The sequence below is a fragment of the Callorhinus ursinus genome, unplaced genomic scaffold, assembly GCF_003265705.2.
Source record: "Callorhinus ursinus isolate GAN/ISIS: 27379988/994484 unplaced genomic scaffold, GSC_fseal_2.0 scaffold14, whole genome shotgun sequence".
NCBI lineage: Eukaryota > Metazoa > Chordata > Mammalia > Carnivora > Otariidae > Callorhinus > Callorhinus ursinus.
Genome location: NW_027397076.1, coordinates 35806507 through 35825356, shown reverse-complemented (window position 1 = coordinate 35825356; position 18850 = coordinate 35806507). Strand labels below are relative to the sequence as shown.

The 18850-nt window shown below is 38.7% G+C and overlaps 1 protein-coding gene across 5 annotated transcripts in view; it reads right to left on the bottom strand.

Annotated features, from left to right (window-relative positions):
- Positions 1–6626: 6626 nt before the first annotated feature.
- The window catches only part of CPM (carboxypeptidase M), a 131978-nt gene continuing 119754 nt past the window's right edge, over positions 6627–18850 (bottom strand). For all 5 annotated transcript variants that reach the window (XM_025882939.2, XM_073900681.1, XM_025882941.2 and 2 more), the window contains exons 8-9: positions 11088–11236; positions 6627–8995 (exon numbers count right to left, since the gene is read on the bottom strand). In XM_025882939.2, the coding sequence (XP_025738724.1) occupies positions 8753–8995; positions 11088–11236 (392 nt within the window). In that variant the 3' untranslated portion in view covers positions 6627–8752. The remainder of the gene's footprint in view (positions 8996–11087; positions 11237–18850) is intronic.

Here is an 18850-nt window from a genome sequence, read left to right as displayed (position 1 = left end):
TTGTTTCAAGAATGATTATTGGATTTTATAAACTTTTATAATGAGTTCTGTTAAAACAGAAATTATACTTGAATATCATCTTATTGGGTAATCAAAGGTACAAGTGTGAATGTGCTTCTATTTTGGAATGGCCAAGACTGCCCTCTGTGGCAGTACATGTATGAATGGACAGCTTGATGCAGTAGGGAGCCTCCAAGGCATCGAGTAAGACTCACTTGAGAGAATGATGTTACAAATTTTAGTAGAGCCATGAAATGCTGTTTTCTCCTTTCCGTTCACTTGTGTTATCACGTGGCAGGTTGGCTTAAGTGGTTTCTCAACAAGTGATGGTGAATGTTCTGGAAGGGATGTAGCTGGGGCAGGGGAGGGGAGTTAGGACTAACCACCCTGCTACTTGTCAGCATGAAAAGCCCTGTTGTAATTTTCTGTAATTTCTCTGCATTTCTGAAGCTAAATTCCATGAGGCCGATTGTGACACCAATATATAGATGATCAATAAGAATTTGAGTGAATCTCAAAGCATTGGGACCTGTCTTGAAGCTGACTTCAAAGCAGAAATCTGCAGGCTCCAAAGTCAGACCAGAGTTAGCTGTTGGCATCATTTTGTTCACCTTCATTTTTTTTTTTTTAAAGATTTTATTTATTTATTTGAGAGAGAGAGCATGAGAGGGAGCATGAGAGGGAAGAGGGTCAGAGGGAGAAGCAGACTCCCTGCTGAGCAGGGAGCCCGATGCGGGACTCGATCCAGGGACTCCAGGATCATGACCTGAGCCGAAGGCAGTTGCTTAACCAACTGAGCCACCCAGGCGCCCTCACCTTCATTTTTAATGAAGGTTTTAAAGGTACTGATTAGCGTGTAGTGTGTACCTCTGTTGGTTTAGGGTGGTAACTGCAAGTTGTCACGGCATTGTGAAAAGTTCGTAGTTGCACTTGCTCGCTGTTTGGATTTTGTACTGGAGTTTGATTTCATCTTTACAGAGTGTTTCTTCAGCTTAAAAAAATACTGTTTAAAAGTTTGTGGCCTTATTGTCTATCATACAGAGCCAGCCTTCCTTTATATATGGTAGGGAATTATTGACATTTACAAGTACTGTTTTAAAAAGAAGTATTCTTTTTAAAAGATTTTATTTATTTTGACAGACACAGCGAGAGAGGGAACACAAGCAGGGAGAGTGGGAGAGGGAGAAGCAGGCTTCCCCAGAGCAGAGAGCCCGACGTGAGGTTCAATCCCAGGACCCCGGGATCATGACCTGAGCCAAAGGCAGACGCTTAACGAATGAGCCACCCAGGCGTCCCTAAGAAGATAAATATATTAAAGCAGCAGCGCATAAGGTGCTCAGAAGTGTTGAATATGTTCAATTATAAAATGGACTGTTAACAGGAACTGATAAAAAGCCACAGAACATAGAACAAGAGTAGTCTGAAGTGCGAGCAGATGGGAGACTCCCCACATGTTCAGTAATTTATTATAGGTAATACATTTCAAGTGAGGTACTAAAATTGTTAGAATTATATTTTGGATAAGAAGACCGTAACTGATTTTTTTTAGGAGAGAGATGATCCTAAAACAAATTTTTGTTCTCTTTTAAAGCTCTTTAAAGATTCATGTTTTTAAAAATTATGGACGTTGGAGCACCTGGTGGCTCAGTCGGTTAAGTTGTTGCCTTTGGCTCAGGTCATGATCCCGGCCTCCTGGGATCGAGCCCTATATATATATGGGGCTCCCTGCTCAGCGGGGAGTCTCCTTCTCCTCCTGCCCCTGCCCCCCTCCCGCTCGCTCATGCTCTAATAAATCTTAAAAAAACCTGATAAACATTTTCCTTTCATCCTGTTTCAGTCCCACAGATCTGCTTGAAAATATAATTATTTAGATGTCCTACTAATAAAGTCAACTTATTACAGTAGTATCTTTCACATTCCAAATTGCAAAATTTGTCTTTTTTTCCCCATCTTTGTTACCGTCATGTTAGATGAATTCCATTTAAACATTTCTCAGTTAAATTATAGTACTACTATGTGTTAATTTTGGTTCACATCTTTCCAGGTCACACCCCGTATTAGGCCTTTTTCCAAGATCACAGTACAACCTACCTAAATTGACCTCCCTGCCTTTGGTCTCTCCCATTTTTGGTTCATTTATAATTTACAGATAGCTTCATGTTGGTTCCCCGATTTAAATACAGAAAAAAACTTCAATAATTCTATTGTTGAATATTGCAAATGTTCTGGGTGTTCATTTTAGACTTTTAGACTTCTCTAGAAACAGCTACTTTCTTTTCACCATTGTACTCTTAAACACTTTGGCTGCAACAAAGTTCATTTGTATCCTCTCTCATGAGTTATTTTTATCCTAATGGAGTGGGAAGGGCTAAATTCAAATAGCAGATCAGGTACCTGCTTTGTGACCTTAGAATCAGAGACAAATCTATAGAGCTTACTTACGACAGGGTCTGGCAGGTAGTAAAGAGTTATAAATGGTAGTTTTTAATACTTTTCTTGTATCCATTGACCATTTATGACCATAAATGGATACAACTCCAAAACGCAGCTGAATTAGCCTTGAATTAACCCTATCTTTTTTCCCTTCTACATTGTCTCAATTCTGAGGTACTTTGTTTACACTTAAATTTATTTATATGTTGCTTTGTATCTTCTCTCCAAAAGCAGGTTCTAACATCCGTTTGTATCTCCTCCCCCCCGCCCCCGCAGGTGCCTAATATAATGCATTGTGTGGACAGTAGGCATTCAGTAAAGGATGATTGTCAAAGAAAACAGCTATGTAGTTTTCTCAAATTTATAAGAGGAAAAGACAGTTTTAAAAAATATCCAGAAAAAAGAGTCTGCAGTATTGCAATAATTGCAAAAATTACTTCAAAGGCAAAAGAGAAACGTTCTAACAAAACAGTGGTTTTTCAAAAGTTGATATGCTATCAGGATTGTAACAGAATTGGTAAAGCTTTCTTAAAACATCCCTCTGTATTGTTTTTCCACCTTTTCTCACATTTATTTTGTTCTTTTTTAAGAGGCAAATGAGAAGACCAAATCTCTTTAGTTAAAGACTTTTCTAACCACAAGGTGGAAGCGCTGCTCTGGGAGTTCTCTGCAGGCATCCTTTAATGGTAGGTAGACCTTTAATGGGACAGAACACTCCCCCTGGGAGAGCTTGCTGGGCTAGAGAGCAAAGACGTGATGGGAGTTCTGCTCTTGCTTGTTTAAACACAAACTTCCCATCTTGGTCCTGAAATCCTTCAGTATTCATCCTTTAAAACTTCATGTCCGTGGTCCATAAGGGAAAACAATTTTTATTTTTATTTTTTTAAAGATTTTATTTATTTATTTGACAGAGAGAGACACAGCGAGAGAGGGAACACAAGCAGGGGGAGTGGGAAACGGAGAAGCAGGCCTCCCACCGAGCAGGGAGCCCGACGCAGGACTCGATCCCAGGACCCTGGGATCATGACCTGAGCCGAAGGCAGACGCTTAACGTCCCTTGCGCCACCCAGGCGCCCAAGGGAAAACAATTTTTAAATTAACTTTGACTTAAGTAAGTGTTACTTCAGCATAAACTCTGGGAAATGTTTAATGAATGTGTTAAGGTGTAGCAATTACCTGTGTAAACTGGTACCTCTAAAATTTGAGGTTCCAGTCTTTAAATCATTCGCTTTTCTTTCATTATAAAAAATAGAAATAGAAAACTTTTCAAAAATGAAGTTGGAAAAAAACCCCCACATAATTCTGTCATCCAAAAAAATGGACTAATTACTTGTTTTACTTCTTTTCCCTATTCTAATATTTTAAAATTTAGTTCATTTTAAAATTGTACCTTTTGGGGGGAGTAGGGAGGAATGGACCCTCTAAAGAACTGCAAATATTGAAGTCTAGCTAAAATGTTCCATTTAACTTCTGCCAAAGGGGTTCCTACATACAATGAATTCTCTTGAAAATAGAAGACCTTTTCCCACTTACTAAGTTGAGATAGTTATCATTTTTTAGAAATTGGTACCTCTAAATTAGCCATTTTGTACTCAGCCATGTCTCATTTAAACTGTTGTATACATGTTTCAGAGGGCAACCTTGAGTCTGTCCTTGGCTGGAAATTTGACATCAGGGGTTACAGTGATGAGGGCTAGGGGCTGTTAATTTTCCAATTCTTACAGAAGGCAAATCTTGGTTTATAACTACGTTCTGTGTTTCAAAAAATCCACAAAATTTATTACCTAGGACAAAAGACTTCTCCCTGTACCAGCATTTTCCAAAATGTATTTGGTAATAAAGGAATGTAAGTTCAGAGGGATGGTACCAGGCTAAACTATTTAAGGAAATGGTTCTCTGGCTTATGTTTGGAAAATCCATTTCTTTCCTGCATGATTTTTCAGAGCCTTTACTACATTAATGTGCATTTTGAAGTTTGCAGTTTTTTTTATTTTTAATCAGAAGGCACATTTTTCATCCATCATCTGCCCCATGGTACAAAGTGATTTAGAATATAACATACATAATAGGTTGGGTATTTATCATAACTGTCCTGGAGTGACTGGGTTTTGAAGAGTTGTTGCAATATTATTGCCTCATAAAACGATAATTAAATTTGGTCTTGTCCAGGCTTTATTTGGTGGTAATCAGTTCTGTCTAGTTATGTAGACTTTGTTACATTTGCATATTTGTTTTTAAGGTAATGGTAATGGAAGGAAACTGTATTCATTGCTTACATGAATATTCTTATTAAGAATCAGGAGGGGCGCCTGGGTGGCTCATTTGGTTAAGTGTCTGCCTTTAGCTCAGGTTGTAATCTGGGGGTCGTGGGATTGAGCCCTGCATCAGGCTCCCTGCTGAGCAGAGAGCCTGCTTCTCCCTCTCCCTCTGTCTACCCCCCTGACTCGTGTACACTCTCTCAAATAAATAATAAAATCTTAAAAAAAAAACCAAAAACAGGAATATTCTAAATTCAGAGGTTGTCATGGCCCCTACCCAATAAACTTTGTCTTAGACAATTTGTGCAAGTTCTTAATTATAGTACAGAAGAAAGTCACTGAGAAAACTTATAAATCAGCTGTGAAACATCTATAAAAGGCTGTGGAGTAGTTCATATGCTAAGTAGGATAAGATGTTTTGTGGCCAGTAGAGTATCTGCTTATTAGTGATAGAATGTAAAGTCTCTAACGAAGTTCAACTCTTTCCCTAAACTTCTACTTTAGGTATCATGAGGTGGTTTGTTTTTGTTGTTGCTTTTTTTTTTTTTTTTTGGCTCTTCAGTAATCATTTTCTCCCCCTTTCCCCCATCTAAAGTCATGAGGAAGATATAAGGATCTGTCATAAAATAGACAACTGTATTGTTACTGTGGAATAAAAACCAAACTTCTTAATAAGCAATTTATTATGAGACAATATGCTGTGCTCATTTTTTCTGGATTCCCTAGGAAAGGTATTTCCACTCCAGTATCAGATATTTTTACTTTCTAAAGCTAGAGGTAACTTCTTATAACAATTTTAAAAACATTACAAATGCAAATTCACTTCGGGAATGAAACACAACATTGATTTCTTAGACTTTAAAAAATGCTAAGAGGCTTTTAATACTTCTGCTCTGAATGTGATAATTAAGTACCAAAATCAAACTGACACTTACTTGTGGGGACTTAACATTTCTCTAAAATACTCCCTTCCATTTAGATTCACTCATGTTAACATTTATCATAATTTAGATAGGTACATAAAAAGCTGTGTTAGTTCAGGAGATGCCTTAACTATTATTAATGCTCATTCCACCTAGCCAGTGTTTCAGTTTTCAGGTCAATTCTGTTTGTATCTGAGACAAAAGACCTGGTCTTTAATAAGGTATATTCTGCTGCTTTCAAAATATTTATGTCACCCAGTGTTAGTTATCCTTTCTCTGCCTGGCCAAGTACCAAAAAGGACATCAAAATAATGGCATCTTAAACTGCTGCTTTTGATACAGAATCAATCAAGCAGGGGCCTTCATTTAACAGGTAAGGAAACTGAATGTGGGGTGGGTTTGAACTCAGCGGTCTTGCCTTCTAATTAAAATCTTACTCCTGCATTCTGTCGTCTTTTCTCTATCTTGTAACCCTTTACCATGTTGTTTCCTTCATAAAAGGAATTATACCCTGAACTCAGGACCTGAGGAGCATAACCACCAGTCTAAGAGGGTAAGATGTCATGTGTGGAGATTTGGGGCTCTGGTCTGAGTATAGTTGGAAGTACATGGTGGCTTCTCCCTTTGGACACTTAACTTGGTTAGTGGAGATTCAATCATACTAAACCCTCACTACAAAGTTTACTTCTGAGCACTTTGCTGCAAAATACGTACCCTGAACATGCTCTGTATTAAATTCACGTTTGGTATAGATTTGGTTTCGAGATTGCTTTACTTGTCTCTAAACGATTTTAAGTTTGATAAAATTTCTGATTTTAAAAATATTCTTTCCTTAAGGAGTTTACATTAAGGCTCATGAACCAGTTCAGATTTCAGTTCATGTCCCTTTGAAAATTGGTATCTTAGAAAAGTTAGGACTCAGAATGTCTGACTGAAAAATAAGGCTTGATGGTAAATCGAGTTTATGTGCTTTGTTGCATACCGAAATCATTTCTGTAATATTGATACATACTTTCAAGTACATAATAAATTACTGTTTATTTAAATAAAAAATCAGATATTCAAGTTATTACCAGATTTTATAAGAGATAAAAAGACTACAAATTCTGTTTAGATGAACAAGTATGATTGGCACAGGAATAGCTCCTAAGTGCCCAGGTATCTCCCACTCATTTGTGGTTCTCACGCATTCATCACATACCAAGCACAGCATAGCTTTGTTTTCAGATCCTAGAGAACTTTCAATTTAAAGAACCAAGGCAACTCATATTCCATGAGCAATGCATAGCACTTAGAAATCTGCTTAGGAGTTGCTATTTTTTGTTTTGATGTTTCCCCCTTAATTCTTACATAAAATGTTTTAAGATAGGTTAACTCTCATGATAGTGGAGAACAGTTGTTTCAATTGAGTACTAATGGTAAAAATTTTGTTTTCTGATTAAAAGGTAGTTTGTGTTGTTAACAGGTAACAATACATTTACTATGAACCTTAGGATAAATGCAAAGCGTAATAACACCACCATATTTGAACTTATTTGTTGATACGTATTTGAAAACTCTTCTGTCAGTGTTGCTACTGAGCTAGAGATTGCCAAAGCATAGGACCTCATTTGACAAAATGACTCAAAGCCCAACACAAGTTTCTGGGAGACACTGGGTGTAGTAGGTTCATAGAACTCTTTGTTCACTCATTCGTTCAGTTTCTACTAAGTACTGGGCTCTGAAGATTAAAAAAAAAAAATGAATTTTTCAAACTAATTAAATAGACCCTGGCCTCAAAGCTCACATTCTATTAGGGAAAATCACACATGAAAGTAGAAGATTATAATACAGTTGTAAATTCCTAATAGAGGTAACCCATTTGAGTACCAAAGAGGAAAGGTTCCCAGATTGACTGGGAGGGATGAATGTCAGCAAAGGCTTCCTGGAGGAGTTGACACCTGAACTGAGTTTTAAAGGAGTGGGAAAGAAAATGTAGTGGTGAGTCAGAATGGTGTTCAGATACGGGACACAAACCGTGCATTAAGTGTACAGGAACTATAAGCAAGTTGATTGTTGTTGCTTGTTGAGTAGACCTTCCTCCCCAGTGCTGTGTGAAGATGGATTTGAAGAGGAGAAGGCTGGGCGCAAGAGACCAGTAAGACTGCTGCAGTGGGGGCAGTGAGTCATGATGGCCTAAACTGACAATGGTACCAGCCACGGAGAGAGGGAGAATCAACCAACATTTATAATTCACAGCAATCTTTAGTGACTGACTGAATATACGGGCTGAGGGAGGAGGAGAAAGCATCAAGGATGACTCTCGGGTTTCTAGTTCACTGGTACCAGAGACAATACAGGGGGAAGAGCAGCTCCAGGGAGAAAAATATGTCCCATTTCAACATGATGAGTTTGAGGTACCAGTGGGTCACATCCAGGTGGATATGCACAGTGGGAAGTTGGGCTTGAGTTTGAGGCTCAGGCAAGATGCTAGAGTTACACACTTGGCGGTCCTCAGCATAACAAAACTGTGGCATCTGAGTGTGGAAAGGTTTAACTGACCTGTTGTTTTGGGGCTCTGTATGTAGAACCTTGTCATCCCATCAGGCCCATATTGTTTTTCTTGGGCCACTGAGACACGGTTGCCTCTCTCCACTCCTATTTCCTTAGAACATCTGTGACGTGAAATATTCCCAGTCCTGTCATTTCTCCCTGTGCTGAGAAGTAATTACATATGGCACTTACTATGTCTTCACATATGGCACTCATGGCCAGGTTTTGTAGATAGTAGGTTATCAATGAATGTTCATCTTCATTGCTTATATTCATCTGGCTCTGTATACAAAATTTGCTCCATTTTTTTCTTGCAGGAACTTCTTTCTTGATTCTCAAGTTAAATTTCTAAGACAACTTCAAGGTTAAGTGTAGTGGACAGTACCTGAAAGGTAGGTTTCTTCCATTCATCAAGATTAAATCATTCCTTTGTTATCACCACACATTGCTTGTTGTGGTTTGAAAACAACCATTTCTCTTCTTAGGGAAGGACCATGGCGTTTCTTGAGTCAAGGTCCCACAGAGGGAGTTAACAGAGTTGCAGTAACCTGGCATGAGTAATCCCTGATTCCTGGTGATGATGGGGGTTGTGTTTCACATTTTGCTTTATTTGACAAATATGTGAAAGACAGTCACTAAAAATAAGAACAAACCAGGCTTTGTTGCAGCTGAATGGCTTGGCAAATCACTATACAGAGGAATCTTAGGACATGAAGGATTTGATACTGGGATAGAATCCAGTTGCCCTCTGAAGGGAAGTAAAATATCCTTTTTAAGAGCACTGAAGTTCTGGGATTTTTCTGGAATAACCACCTTTGTGAGGTATGGATCGTGTCCAGGGACTGTAACCTGAGAGGAAACAAAAAAACAATCATCTGAGTGATTTCAGATGTTAAGTGGTGCCAACACTAAAAACACTGACATCCACCACTAAAATGTGGCCTTTATGAAACACATATAACCAGCTGCCAGGCCTCCCAGGTTAGTAACAGCTTCAGGCCGACTCACTGAATGAGTTGTCCGATGCCTGTTGCCCAGAGTTATGAAGTGAAATAAAGACAGGTCCCTTATCTGGAGATGTATCCTAGGAGAAGGAAGCCATAGACTGATTGTCTCCCCATCATTTTTATGGAGAGCAAAGGTAAAGAATTGACTGTTTTCCTTTGTTCCGAGTCTGTACTTAATATCCTGATTGGGTATCAAGAATATTTGTAAGTGGAATTCTGTTCTCAATTTATTCCATTTTCCTTGCAGCTTTACAAGTTTACTGCTTCCTCAAAGGCTTTGATTTTACCTGGCTTTCTCTCTGAGTCTAAATCTTAAGCTAGATTTATTGACTGACTGATTGACTGATTGATTGATTTTGGTGGAAGAAATCAGGAAAAATAGGACAAATGCTAAACTAACTACAGATGATGTCCACCGAGAAATACTTTTTTAAAAAAAGATTTTATTTATTTGACAGAGCGCGAGCGAGCATGAGTGGCACCAGTGTGGGGGTGGGAGGTGCGGAATGAGAGGGAGAAGTAGGCTCTCCATTGAGCAGGGAGCCCAACATGGGGGCTCAATCGCAGGAGCCCGGGATCATGACCTGAGCTGAAGGCAGACGCTTAACCAACTGAGCCACCCAGGCGCCCCTGAGAAATAGTTTTATTATATATGGAGAAGGAAAATAATGGGGGTAAATCATTTACGTAAGCTCCAGTTGGTATATATTTTAGTCATTCATTTCAGCTTCCAAAGTCTTGCCTTCCAACCTTGTCCTAGAATTAGAGGCTAAAGCCAACACGTACTATGGTAGTCTAAAGGGAAATGAACAATTCATAATTTTATAAAGGTGTGCCTTATTTTGGGCATTACATAAAAATAATTTAGATTCATTACAAAGACACCCATACACACACACGTTTTTTCATGGAATGGAAATGTCACTGTAACAGGAAAATAAAGGGCCTTTTTAGGCAAAAATTCACAGTGAATTGAGGTCTTTCCAGTTCTAGGAGAGATTCTTAAGATTAGCAGTTGATGGGCCCCCTGCTGGGCCCTGTGGGACTAACCTATGGAACAGAGAAGCTCTGAATCCTAGTTTTATGAATTGAAAAACATGCCTTTCATTATTTCACCTTTAAGTTATGACAGAATGTAAAGCCAGTTTTTACTACTGAGTAGATGACCACCTTTTCCCAGGAGTCACTCTATATGGAATGACTGCTTGTAGCTGGCATCAGACCCACTAAGCAAAGGAGAAGAATCTTGAGAGTTAGAGAAAGTCGTATCAAGGAGAAAGAGGCACAATCAGGCCAAATAAATCAGGTACTTTTTCATTTAGTTCATTCACATGCATCTGTTTGGGCTCAAACTAGTCCAAGCCTCCCTTTAGGAATAAATGACTCAGACATCTTCTAGAATTAAACCTGGAACTTTACATGCATTGATTGGAACTCAACATCATTTGCTTATGGAAGGGCTGCAAAATATGTCTATTACTAGCTTTATATAGTGGTAACATTTGTGGATCAAATTTTTATAATGAATTCTAAGGAACTTATGTCCCAGTCCATTTTTTTAATAGCAGAAATTATGTCTCATGAAATGGGCATTGAAATGGTATTCCATGAAGCTTGGAAGTACTGTAACTACATTGTTTAATTATTCTTATTAATAATGTTCATTCCATCTTTTATCATAGGACATGTCACAAGAAATAGGTTTGGGCTTCTATTAAAAACACTGCCAGTTGGGAAAAAACATGAGTTGTTTGTTATGTTCCTATTATTTCCACCTCTCCCACTCCCTTCCAAATGCAAGTCTGTTGATGACCTTCCCTTCTGTCCTGATGTATCTACTTTTGGGACTTTCCAGACTTATTTTGGATTCCTTCTGGGTAACTACTGCAAGTTCTAAAATGTTTTAATAACCATAACGAGGGCTGTATACTTACATTTATTACATAGGACCCAGGCAAGAGAAGAAGATAATACTCTCCAAATTTGTTGGTTCTATAAGGGCAGATATGTTTTCTGTCTTGGACTTCTACAATTACATTGGGTAATGGATTCCCATTCTGATCAAAAACTTGACCCTTTATACCTGCAAGACAAAAAGAACACTAAATGTTAACACTACATTTTATGACATATGAAAAAGAATTCTTGTAGTTATTTAAGAAAAATACACCCAATATTTATTAAGTTGTTTGGATGATAATAAAAGGGGCGCCTGGGTGGCTCAGTTGGTTAAGTGACTGCCTTCGGCTCAGGTCATGATCCTGGAGTCCCGAGATCGAGTCCTGCATCAGGCTCCCTGCTCAGCAGGGAGTCTGCTTCTCCCTCTGACCCTCTTCCCTCTCGTGCTCTCTATCTCTCATTCTCTCTCTCTCTCAAATAAATAAATAATCTTTAAAAAAAATAATAATAAAGTATTTAAGGGAAGGTAAACCTTCCCAAAAATTGAGATATAATTGTCATATAGCATTAGTTTCAAATGTACAACATAGTGATTTGATATATTTGTGAAATGATCACAATATATCTAGTTAACATAGTTCAAGATTTTTTCTTGTTTAGAGTTTTTATAAATGGATGTTAAATTTTGTTAAATGGTTTTTTTCTGCATCTATTGGGATGATCATATTATTTTTATCTTTCATATTTTGTTAATGTGGTATATTACGCTGATTTTGCAGATGTCGAACCATCCTTGCATCCCTGGAAAAAATCCCACTAGATCAAGGAAGGTCCTTTTAATGTATTGTTGAGGTTGATTTGCTAATACTTTGTTGGAGGATTTTTGCATCTATGTTCATCAGGGATATTGGCTTGTAATTTTCTTGTGTCATGGTTTTGCTATCAGGGTAATGCTGGCCTTGTAAAATGAGTTTGAGAGCATTCTTTTCTGTTTTTTGGAAGTATTTGAGGACTGGTATTAATTCTTCTTTAAATGGTAAAATTCACCAATGGAGCCATCTAGTCTTGGGCTTTTGTTTGAATTAGTAATCAAAAACATGCCAAAAATCTCCTTACTGGTAAAAGGTCTGTTCAGATTTTCTTTTTTTCATGATTCAGTCTTGGTAGGTGTATGCTTCTATGGATTTAACTATCATCTAGGTTGTCCACTTTTTTGGTGTATAATTGTTTAGTCTTTTATGATCATTTGCATTTCTGTGGTATCAGTTACAACATCTCTTTCATTTCTGATTTTGAGTTCTTGCTCTTTTTTTCTTGGTGAGTCTAGCTAAAGGCTTATCTTTTCAAATAACTAGCTCTTAGTTTTATTTTTTTTTTCTATTGTCTTTTTAGTTTCTATTTCATTTATTTCTGTTCTTTGTTTCTTCCTTCTCCTAACTTTGGGCTTATTTTGTTCTTTTTTTAGTTCATTGAGGTGTAAAGTTAGGTTGAGATTTTTTTTTTTTAAATTTTAATTCCAGTATAGTTAACAGTGTTGTATTAGATTCAGGTGTACAATATAGTGATTGAACAATTCTATGAGATCTCTGTTTAATTGTAGGCATTTATCCCTCTGAACTTCTCTCTTAGAACTGCTTTTGTTGCATCCCATAAGTTTTGGTATGTTGTATTTTCATTTCATTCATTTCAAGATTTTGATTTCTCTTTTGACCTACTGGTTGTGCAGTAGCATGTTGTTTCATCTCTGAATATTTGTGAATTTTCCAATTTTCTTCTATTAATTGATTTCTAGTTTTATACCACCGAGGTTGGAAAAGATAAGATTTTATTTATTTATTTATTTATTTATTTGACAGGGCATGAGCACAAGTAGGCAGAGCAGTAGGCTGAGGGAGAGGGAGAAGCAGGTTCCCAGCTGAGCAAGGAGTCTGGCATGGGGCTTAATCCCAGGGCCCTGTGATCATGACCTGAGCTGAAGGCAGATGCTTAGCCAAGTGAGCCACGCAGGCACCCCAGCCTTTGTAAATTTGTTCCATGTGCACTTGAAGAAAATGTGTATTCTGCTGCTGTTGGTTGGAATGCTCTGTATATGTTAAGTACCATTTTCTGTCTGGATGACCTATCCATTGATGAAAGTGATATATTAAAGCCCCTTACTGTTATTATATTGCTGTCTATTTTCCCCTGTAGGTCTGTTAAGATTTGCTTTATATAGTTAAGTACTCCTATGTTAGATCATTTTGTTGGATTGACTCCTTCATAATTCTATAATAACCTTGTTTCTTATTAGTCTTTGTCTTAAAGTCTATTTTGTCTGATATAAGTATAGCTATCCCAGCTTTCTTTTGGTTTCCATTTGCATGGAATATTTTTTCCACCTCTTCACTTTCAGTCTGTGTGTGTCTGAAGTGGGAGTCTCCTGCAGGAAACATACGTAGATGGGTCTTATGGTTTATTTATTTTTACTTATTTTTTTAATTGATCCAGCCACTCTTTTTATTGGAGAATTTAGTCCATTTACTTTTAAAGTAATTACTGATAGGTATGTACTCACTGCCATTTTGATAATTGCTTTCTGGCTGGTTTGTAATTCCTTTGTTCTCTTCCTTTGCTATCTGTTGGTTTTCTAAAGTGGTATGCTTAGATTCCTTCATCTTTTTTTATGTATAGGTTTTTGCTTTCTGGTTACCTTGACACTTACATAAAACTGTAACAGTCTATTTTAAGTTTATAATATTGCATTCTAAACCTTTGCATGTTTACTCCCTCCTGCCCATATTTTACATCTTGTTATCTTGTGTATCCATTAACAAATTATTGTAGTTATATTTTTGCTACTTTGTCTTTTAACCTTCATAATAGTTTTGTAAGTGATTAACCACTATCTTTACATTAGACTCTTCTGAATTTTATTAAAGATTTACCTTTACCAGTGAGTTTTTGTATTACTAATTAGTACCCTTTCATTTCAGCCTGAAGTTCCTTTAAACTTTCTTGTAAGGCTGGTCCAGTGGCGATGAACTCCTTAATTTTTGCTTGTCTAGAAAATCCTTTCTTTTTCAGTTCTGAAGGACAGCTTTGCCATATATTCTTGGTTGGTGGTTCTTTCTTTCAGCACTTTGAATATACTGTGCCACTCCGTTCTGGCTTGCAAAGTTTCTGTTGAAAAAAAATCTGATAATATGGGAATTTCCTTGTATGTAACAAGTTGTTTTTCTCTTGCTACTTTTCAGATTCCCTGTCTTCAACTTCTGACACTTTGATTATAATGTGTCTTGGTGTGGGTCTGAGTTCATCTTATTTGGCACTCTCCGGCCCTCCTGGATCTGGAGGTCTGTTTCCTTCCCCAGGTTAGGGAACTCTTCAGCCATTATTCATTAAGTTTTCTGTCCCTTACTCTCTTCTTCTGGGACCCCTATAATGCGAATGTTGGTATGCCCAATGTTGTCCCATAAGTCCCTTGAGCGATCTCCACGCTATTGCATTCTTTCCCTTTTGTTGCTCTGATTGGATTAGTTCCAATGCCCTGTTTTCAAGTTCACTGATTTTTCTGCTTCATCTAGTCTGATGTTGAGTCTGTTGTATTTTTCAGTTCTATTACTGTATTCTTCAGCTGTGTGACTTCTATTTGGTGGTGTCTTGTAATACCTCTTTGTTGAAATTCTCATTTTGTTCATGCATTGTTCTCCTGAGCTCAGTGAGCATGTTTATGGTCATTATTTGAACTCTTTATCAGGTAAATCACTTATCTCTGTTTCAGTAAGGTCTTTTTGAGGCTTTACCTTATTTTTTTGTTTGGAATATATTGCTCTGTTTCTTCATTTTCTTTGACTCTGTGTTGGTTTCTGTATATTAGGTAAAACACCCACATCTTCCAGTCCTGGAGGAGTGGTCTTTTGTAGATGAACCTTATCATTCAGCTCTGCCCTAGCTTTTGGTTGTTTCTCAAACCTGATTGTCTAAGCAGCCTACTTTATTCTTAGTAGTTCCCAGTAGTTGAGGTTGTGCCAAGACCTATCAGTACCTAGATTCAGGCCGATTGTATTCCAGACCCTCAGGCAGAGGCTTTTAAAGGATGCAAATAAATCTCTTTCAGGGGAGGACTGGGGGATGGATGGGTCTCCCTATTCCCTTTACACTGAGCCCTGGGGTGAGAGCCAGTTAAGAACTGTTTGTTTGCTAGTGTCCTGTGGAGCCATGAACACAAACCCCACTTAGGCTACCAGAGCTACTAAGCGGTATCCCATGGATGGTAGCCCCCAAAACTGGGGCACCGGATGCATGCATGGATTCCCTTTTGGGAGAGACTGGTGAGCTGGAGGGAGGGAGAGTGCAAACATGGTTTCTGCCAGCTTCCATCTTTGGAGAGTATTTCAGTAGACCCCTAGATGTGTGTTAAATTAGATGCCTGCCCCTCAGGTCAAAGCTTTAAGACCAGCAAATAGGCCTTTGTCACAGAAAAACTGGGCATCTTTCAGTTGGCTGGCTCTGCACTGGGCCCTGGCAGGCAGCCAAGTGCACCTGTGCGGACCCTTTAAGAACTATCTCCCAGTTTGAGGGTCTTGTGGATGCAAGCCCCGTGGCTTTCAAAGCTAGGTGTTTTCAGGGATTGTTTCTTGGGTAGCTTTTAAAAGTTGGGGTGCCACATGTGGGGTTCAAACCTTTTGCTGCTCAGGGAGAAGTTTGGAGTTGTGAGTTCCTTCGATGTGGGTTGCTGCAACAGGGATGGGGTGTATGGCAGGATCGTGTCTCAACCTCTCCTACTCGTTGCAATATAGGTTTATTCTCATTCGCCCAATGTGTAGGAACGGCTCAGGTAGTTTTGGGGTTTCCATATGTAGCTATAGATTCGGTGTGTCTGTGGGAGGGGATGAATTCAGGATCCTCCTACGTTGCCATCTTGAACCAGAACTTGGTAAACTTATTTTTGATGTAACTTAAAATACAGTCAAGCTAACAATCAGATTTATAGACTAAATTTGTTTATTGTCAAATAGTCCATTTATGGCACCTAGTATCAAAATAAGAACACAGATGACAACCTAAATCCATTCCTATCTTTTCCAAGTTGCTTACTCAGTCACCAAACTACTACAACATTGTCCTCGGTAGATTCCACTAAATCCTAAACTAAAAAATGCCCGTGTATTTACAAAAAGCAGGGGAGGTGGGGGCGCCTGGCTGGCCCAGGCAGTGGAGCATGTGACTCTTGATCTCGGGGTCATGAGTTCGAGTCCCTATGTTGGGTGTAGAGATTAGTTAAAAAAAAAAAAAATGCCAGTGTATTAATTTACAATAAGATACTTACCTATGCAAGGGCCTCAATAGTTTTGTCTCATAGTCAGACTAGATGGGAAACAATTATAATCACAAGATTGCTTGGAATCATGGGATTGGTTAATGGTGTCTTATTACTAATAACAGGAGTGAACGTTTATTGTTAGTATTACAGATGAGGAAACTAAGGCTTTGGGTTATTATATAACCTTAAGCTCCTACAGCCTGGCTGTAAATCCACACTAGTCTCCAGGGCCCACACTGAACCTGACACCATACCCCTCACCTCAAAATTTCAGGAGTACAGTTAAGAAAAGGTCATTTTAAATGTTATACTTCACCTTCCAGTGTGTTCACTCAGTGACATATCATCTTAATGACATAAGAAGCCACAAGGAAGAAATGACCCTGAACTATTCCCAGAACATTTTACTTAGTAATTATTTACTGGAGCAGAAAGATAACACAGCATAATTTTAGTTCCTTCAGAAAAGTTTACAATGAAATGTAAAATTTTGACACTTAGCAACAAAATCTTTGTCTCAAACATTAAGCAAACTTCTGCTTGACCCAAGTTGCCTTTCACTTTCCTAATTCTTGACTCTTCATTTTCCACCCCCAGAGAAGAAATTACTAAATGCCATATTTCCTTCTCACATATTCAACAGACAGCAGCTGTGAACCTCTAGTTTCAGGTAATTTGTCCTTCTGCCTTTTCTAAAAGTTTCATTTATATTTATTCCTATTACTTGGTATGTATCCTTTTGATCTTTGTAGGTAGGATCCAACTATAAACATCAGTCATGACTTAGTAACCCAATTATGCATTTATTCATTGGGTATCGGTGGCATTATTCTTTGAAGAGATATTCCCCTCATGCCCTTCTTAGGAGGTCTTCTGACACATTAGGTAAGTACAGATAGGTACCAGTCAGTCTCAGTGTAAATCCCAGGTCACTAAACATTCCCAGATTCAGTTTCATCACCTGTAAAATGGAAGTGATATGTACCACTTTCCAGGCCTTCCTTCCCAGACAAGGTAAGCCAGAGACAGCCAGAGACTTGGAGATGGGTCCAAGTCTCAGATGCATCTTAGCAAGTGGTGAAGCTAAGCCCCTGAACGCAACACCGCTTGATAAATATCAGTACTTTCCTTAAACCACAGCAAAACCAGCAAGAAGGTTTGGTCCCATCATCCCCAAGCAAAGACAGTCTTTGGCTTCCTACTACACACTGAAATGGAGAGAACCTATCAAGTGACAATAACCACACTATTAGTGTTTTGAAATTGGGTTTCATTATTAAATTAGAAAAAAAAAAAAGCCTGTCTTAAACCACAAGGGGGCAGGGTTGATGTGTTTATATATATATTTTTAAGTAGGTTGTGCATACCTGATTATAGGGATAGGCAGATGAATATTCTTTATAAAACCTATGGACTTGTAAGCCCTCCAAATTAGTAATAGTCATGTTACAATGTGCACGTTACTTAACAGTTTACAAAGCTCCTTCACGGGCATTATTAGGTCAGCATGACACTTCAGAGCCCACCTTAATTCAGTGCTTGGAAAATAACCTTTACAGCTAGACTGAAATTCTGAAAAGAGTAGTGCAGTTATGTGGAACATATTTCTTGTTCAGCTGCACTCCCATGTTGATGCTGATGGAGAAATTTTACAATAGGCAGAGTAACACTAAATAAGGAACTACAATAGAAAGGCTAAATTACTATGTGCCTCATGAGGAAAATCTAGTAGCAAAATACCAGAATATTAATTGAGAGGACCCAATAATCTTAGTAAATGCTAAGATGCTGATGAAAAAATGACTTCTTTAACATCCCTTATCACAGGGAATTGGCCTACTTCATACGTGTCTCAGCCCTGTGAATTCACCAATAATCTTTGTGCACCTGTGCTGTGGGGGGGGGGTGCTGGAGGTTGGGGGGAGAGGTATGAAAGGGGGGAGGGGCATATATGGGGCCACAGGAAGCTCTTAATTATCCTTGTACTCAGCCCTGGACCCCCTGTGTGTCTGACTCTTCCCTCCATCTCACTAGCAGGTGGAAAGTTTTGGGGTAATTACAGGAATTGTGCAGCTATGCAGCAGGCCTATGATGCAACCCCTCATCGACACAAACCCACACCTACTTTAGCGTGATGTAGGAGTCTAATTACTATGCCAATTTCTGAAGCCCTTCTGAAGGGAGAGAAAGAACTTAAACCCTGGCAATGCAGAGAGGCTTCCACTCCCCGCCCACAGAGACGCAGCCTGGCTAAAGAAGCTTAAACTGCATGACTCCATCACCATCACAAGCACTGAGTTTCTCTGCTACAGTGGTTTTCAGAGCGTGGTCCCTGGACCAGCAGCACCAGCATCTCCTCGCGGAAGATGCACCATTCAGGATTCACTAAATCAAACTCCTGGGGCTGGGGCCTGGAAATCTGTTTTCACCAGCCCTCCTGGGAGTCTGCTGTACAGGTTTGAGAACTATCACTCTTGCCCGGTTAGTCTGTCCACC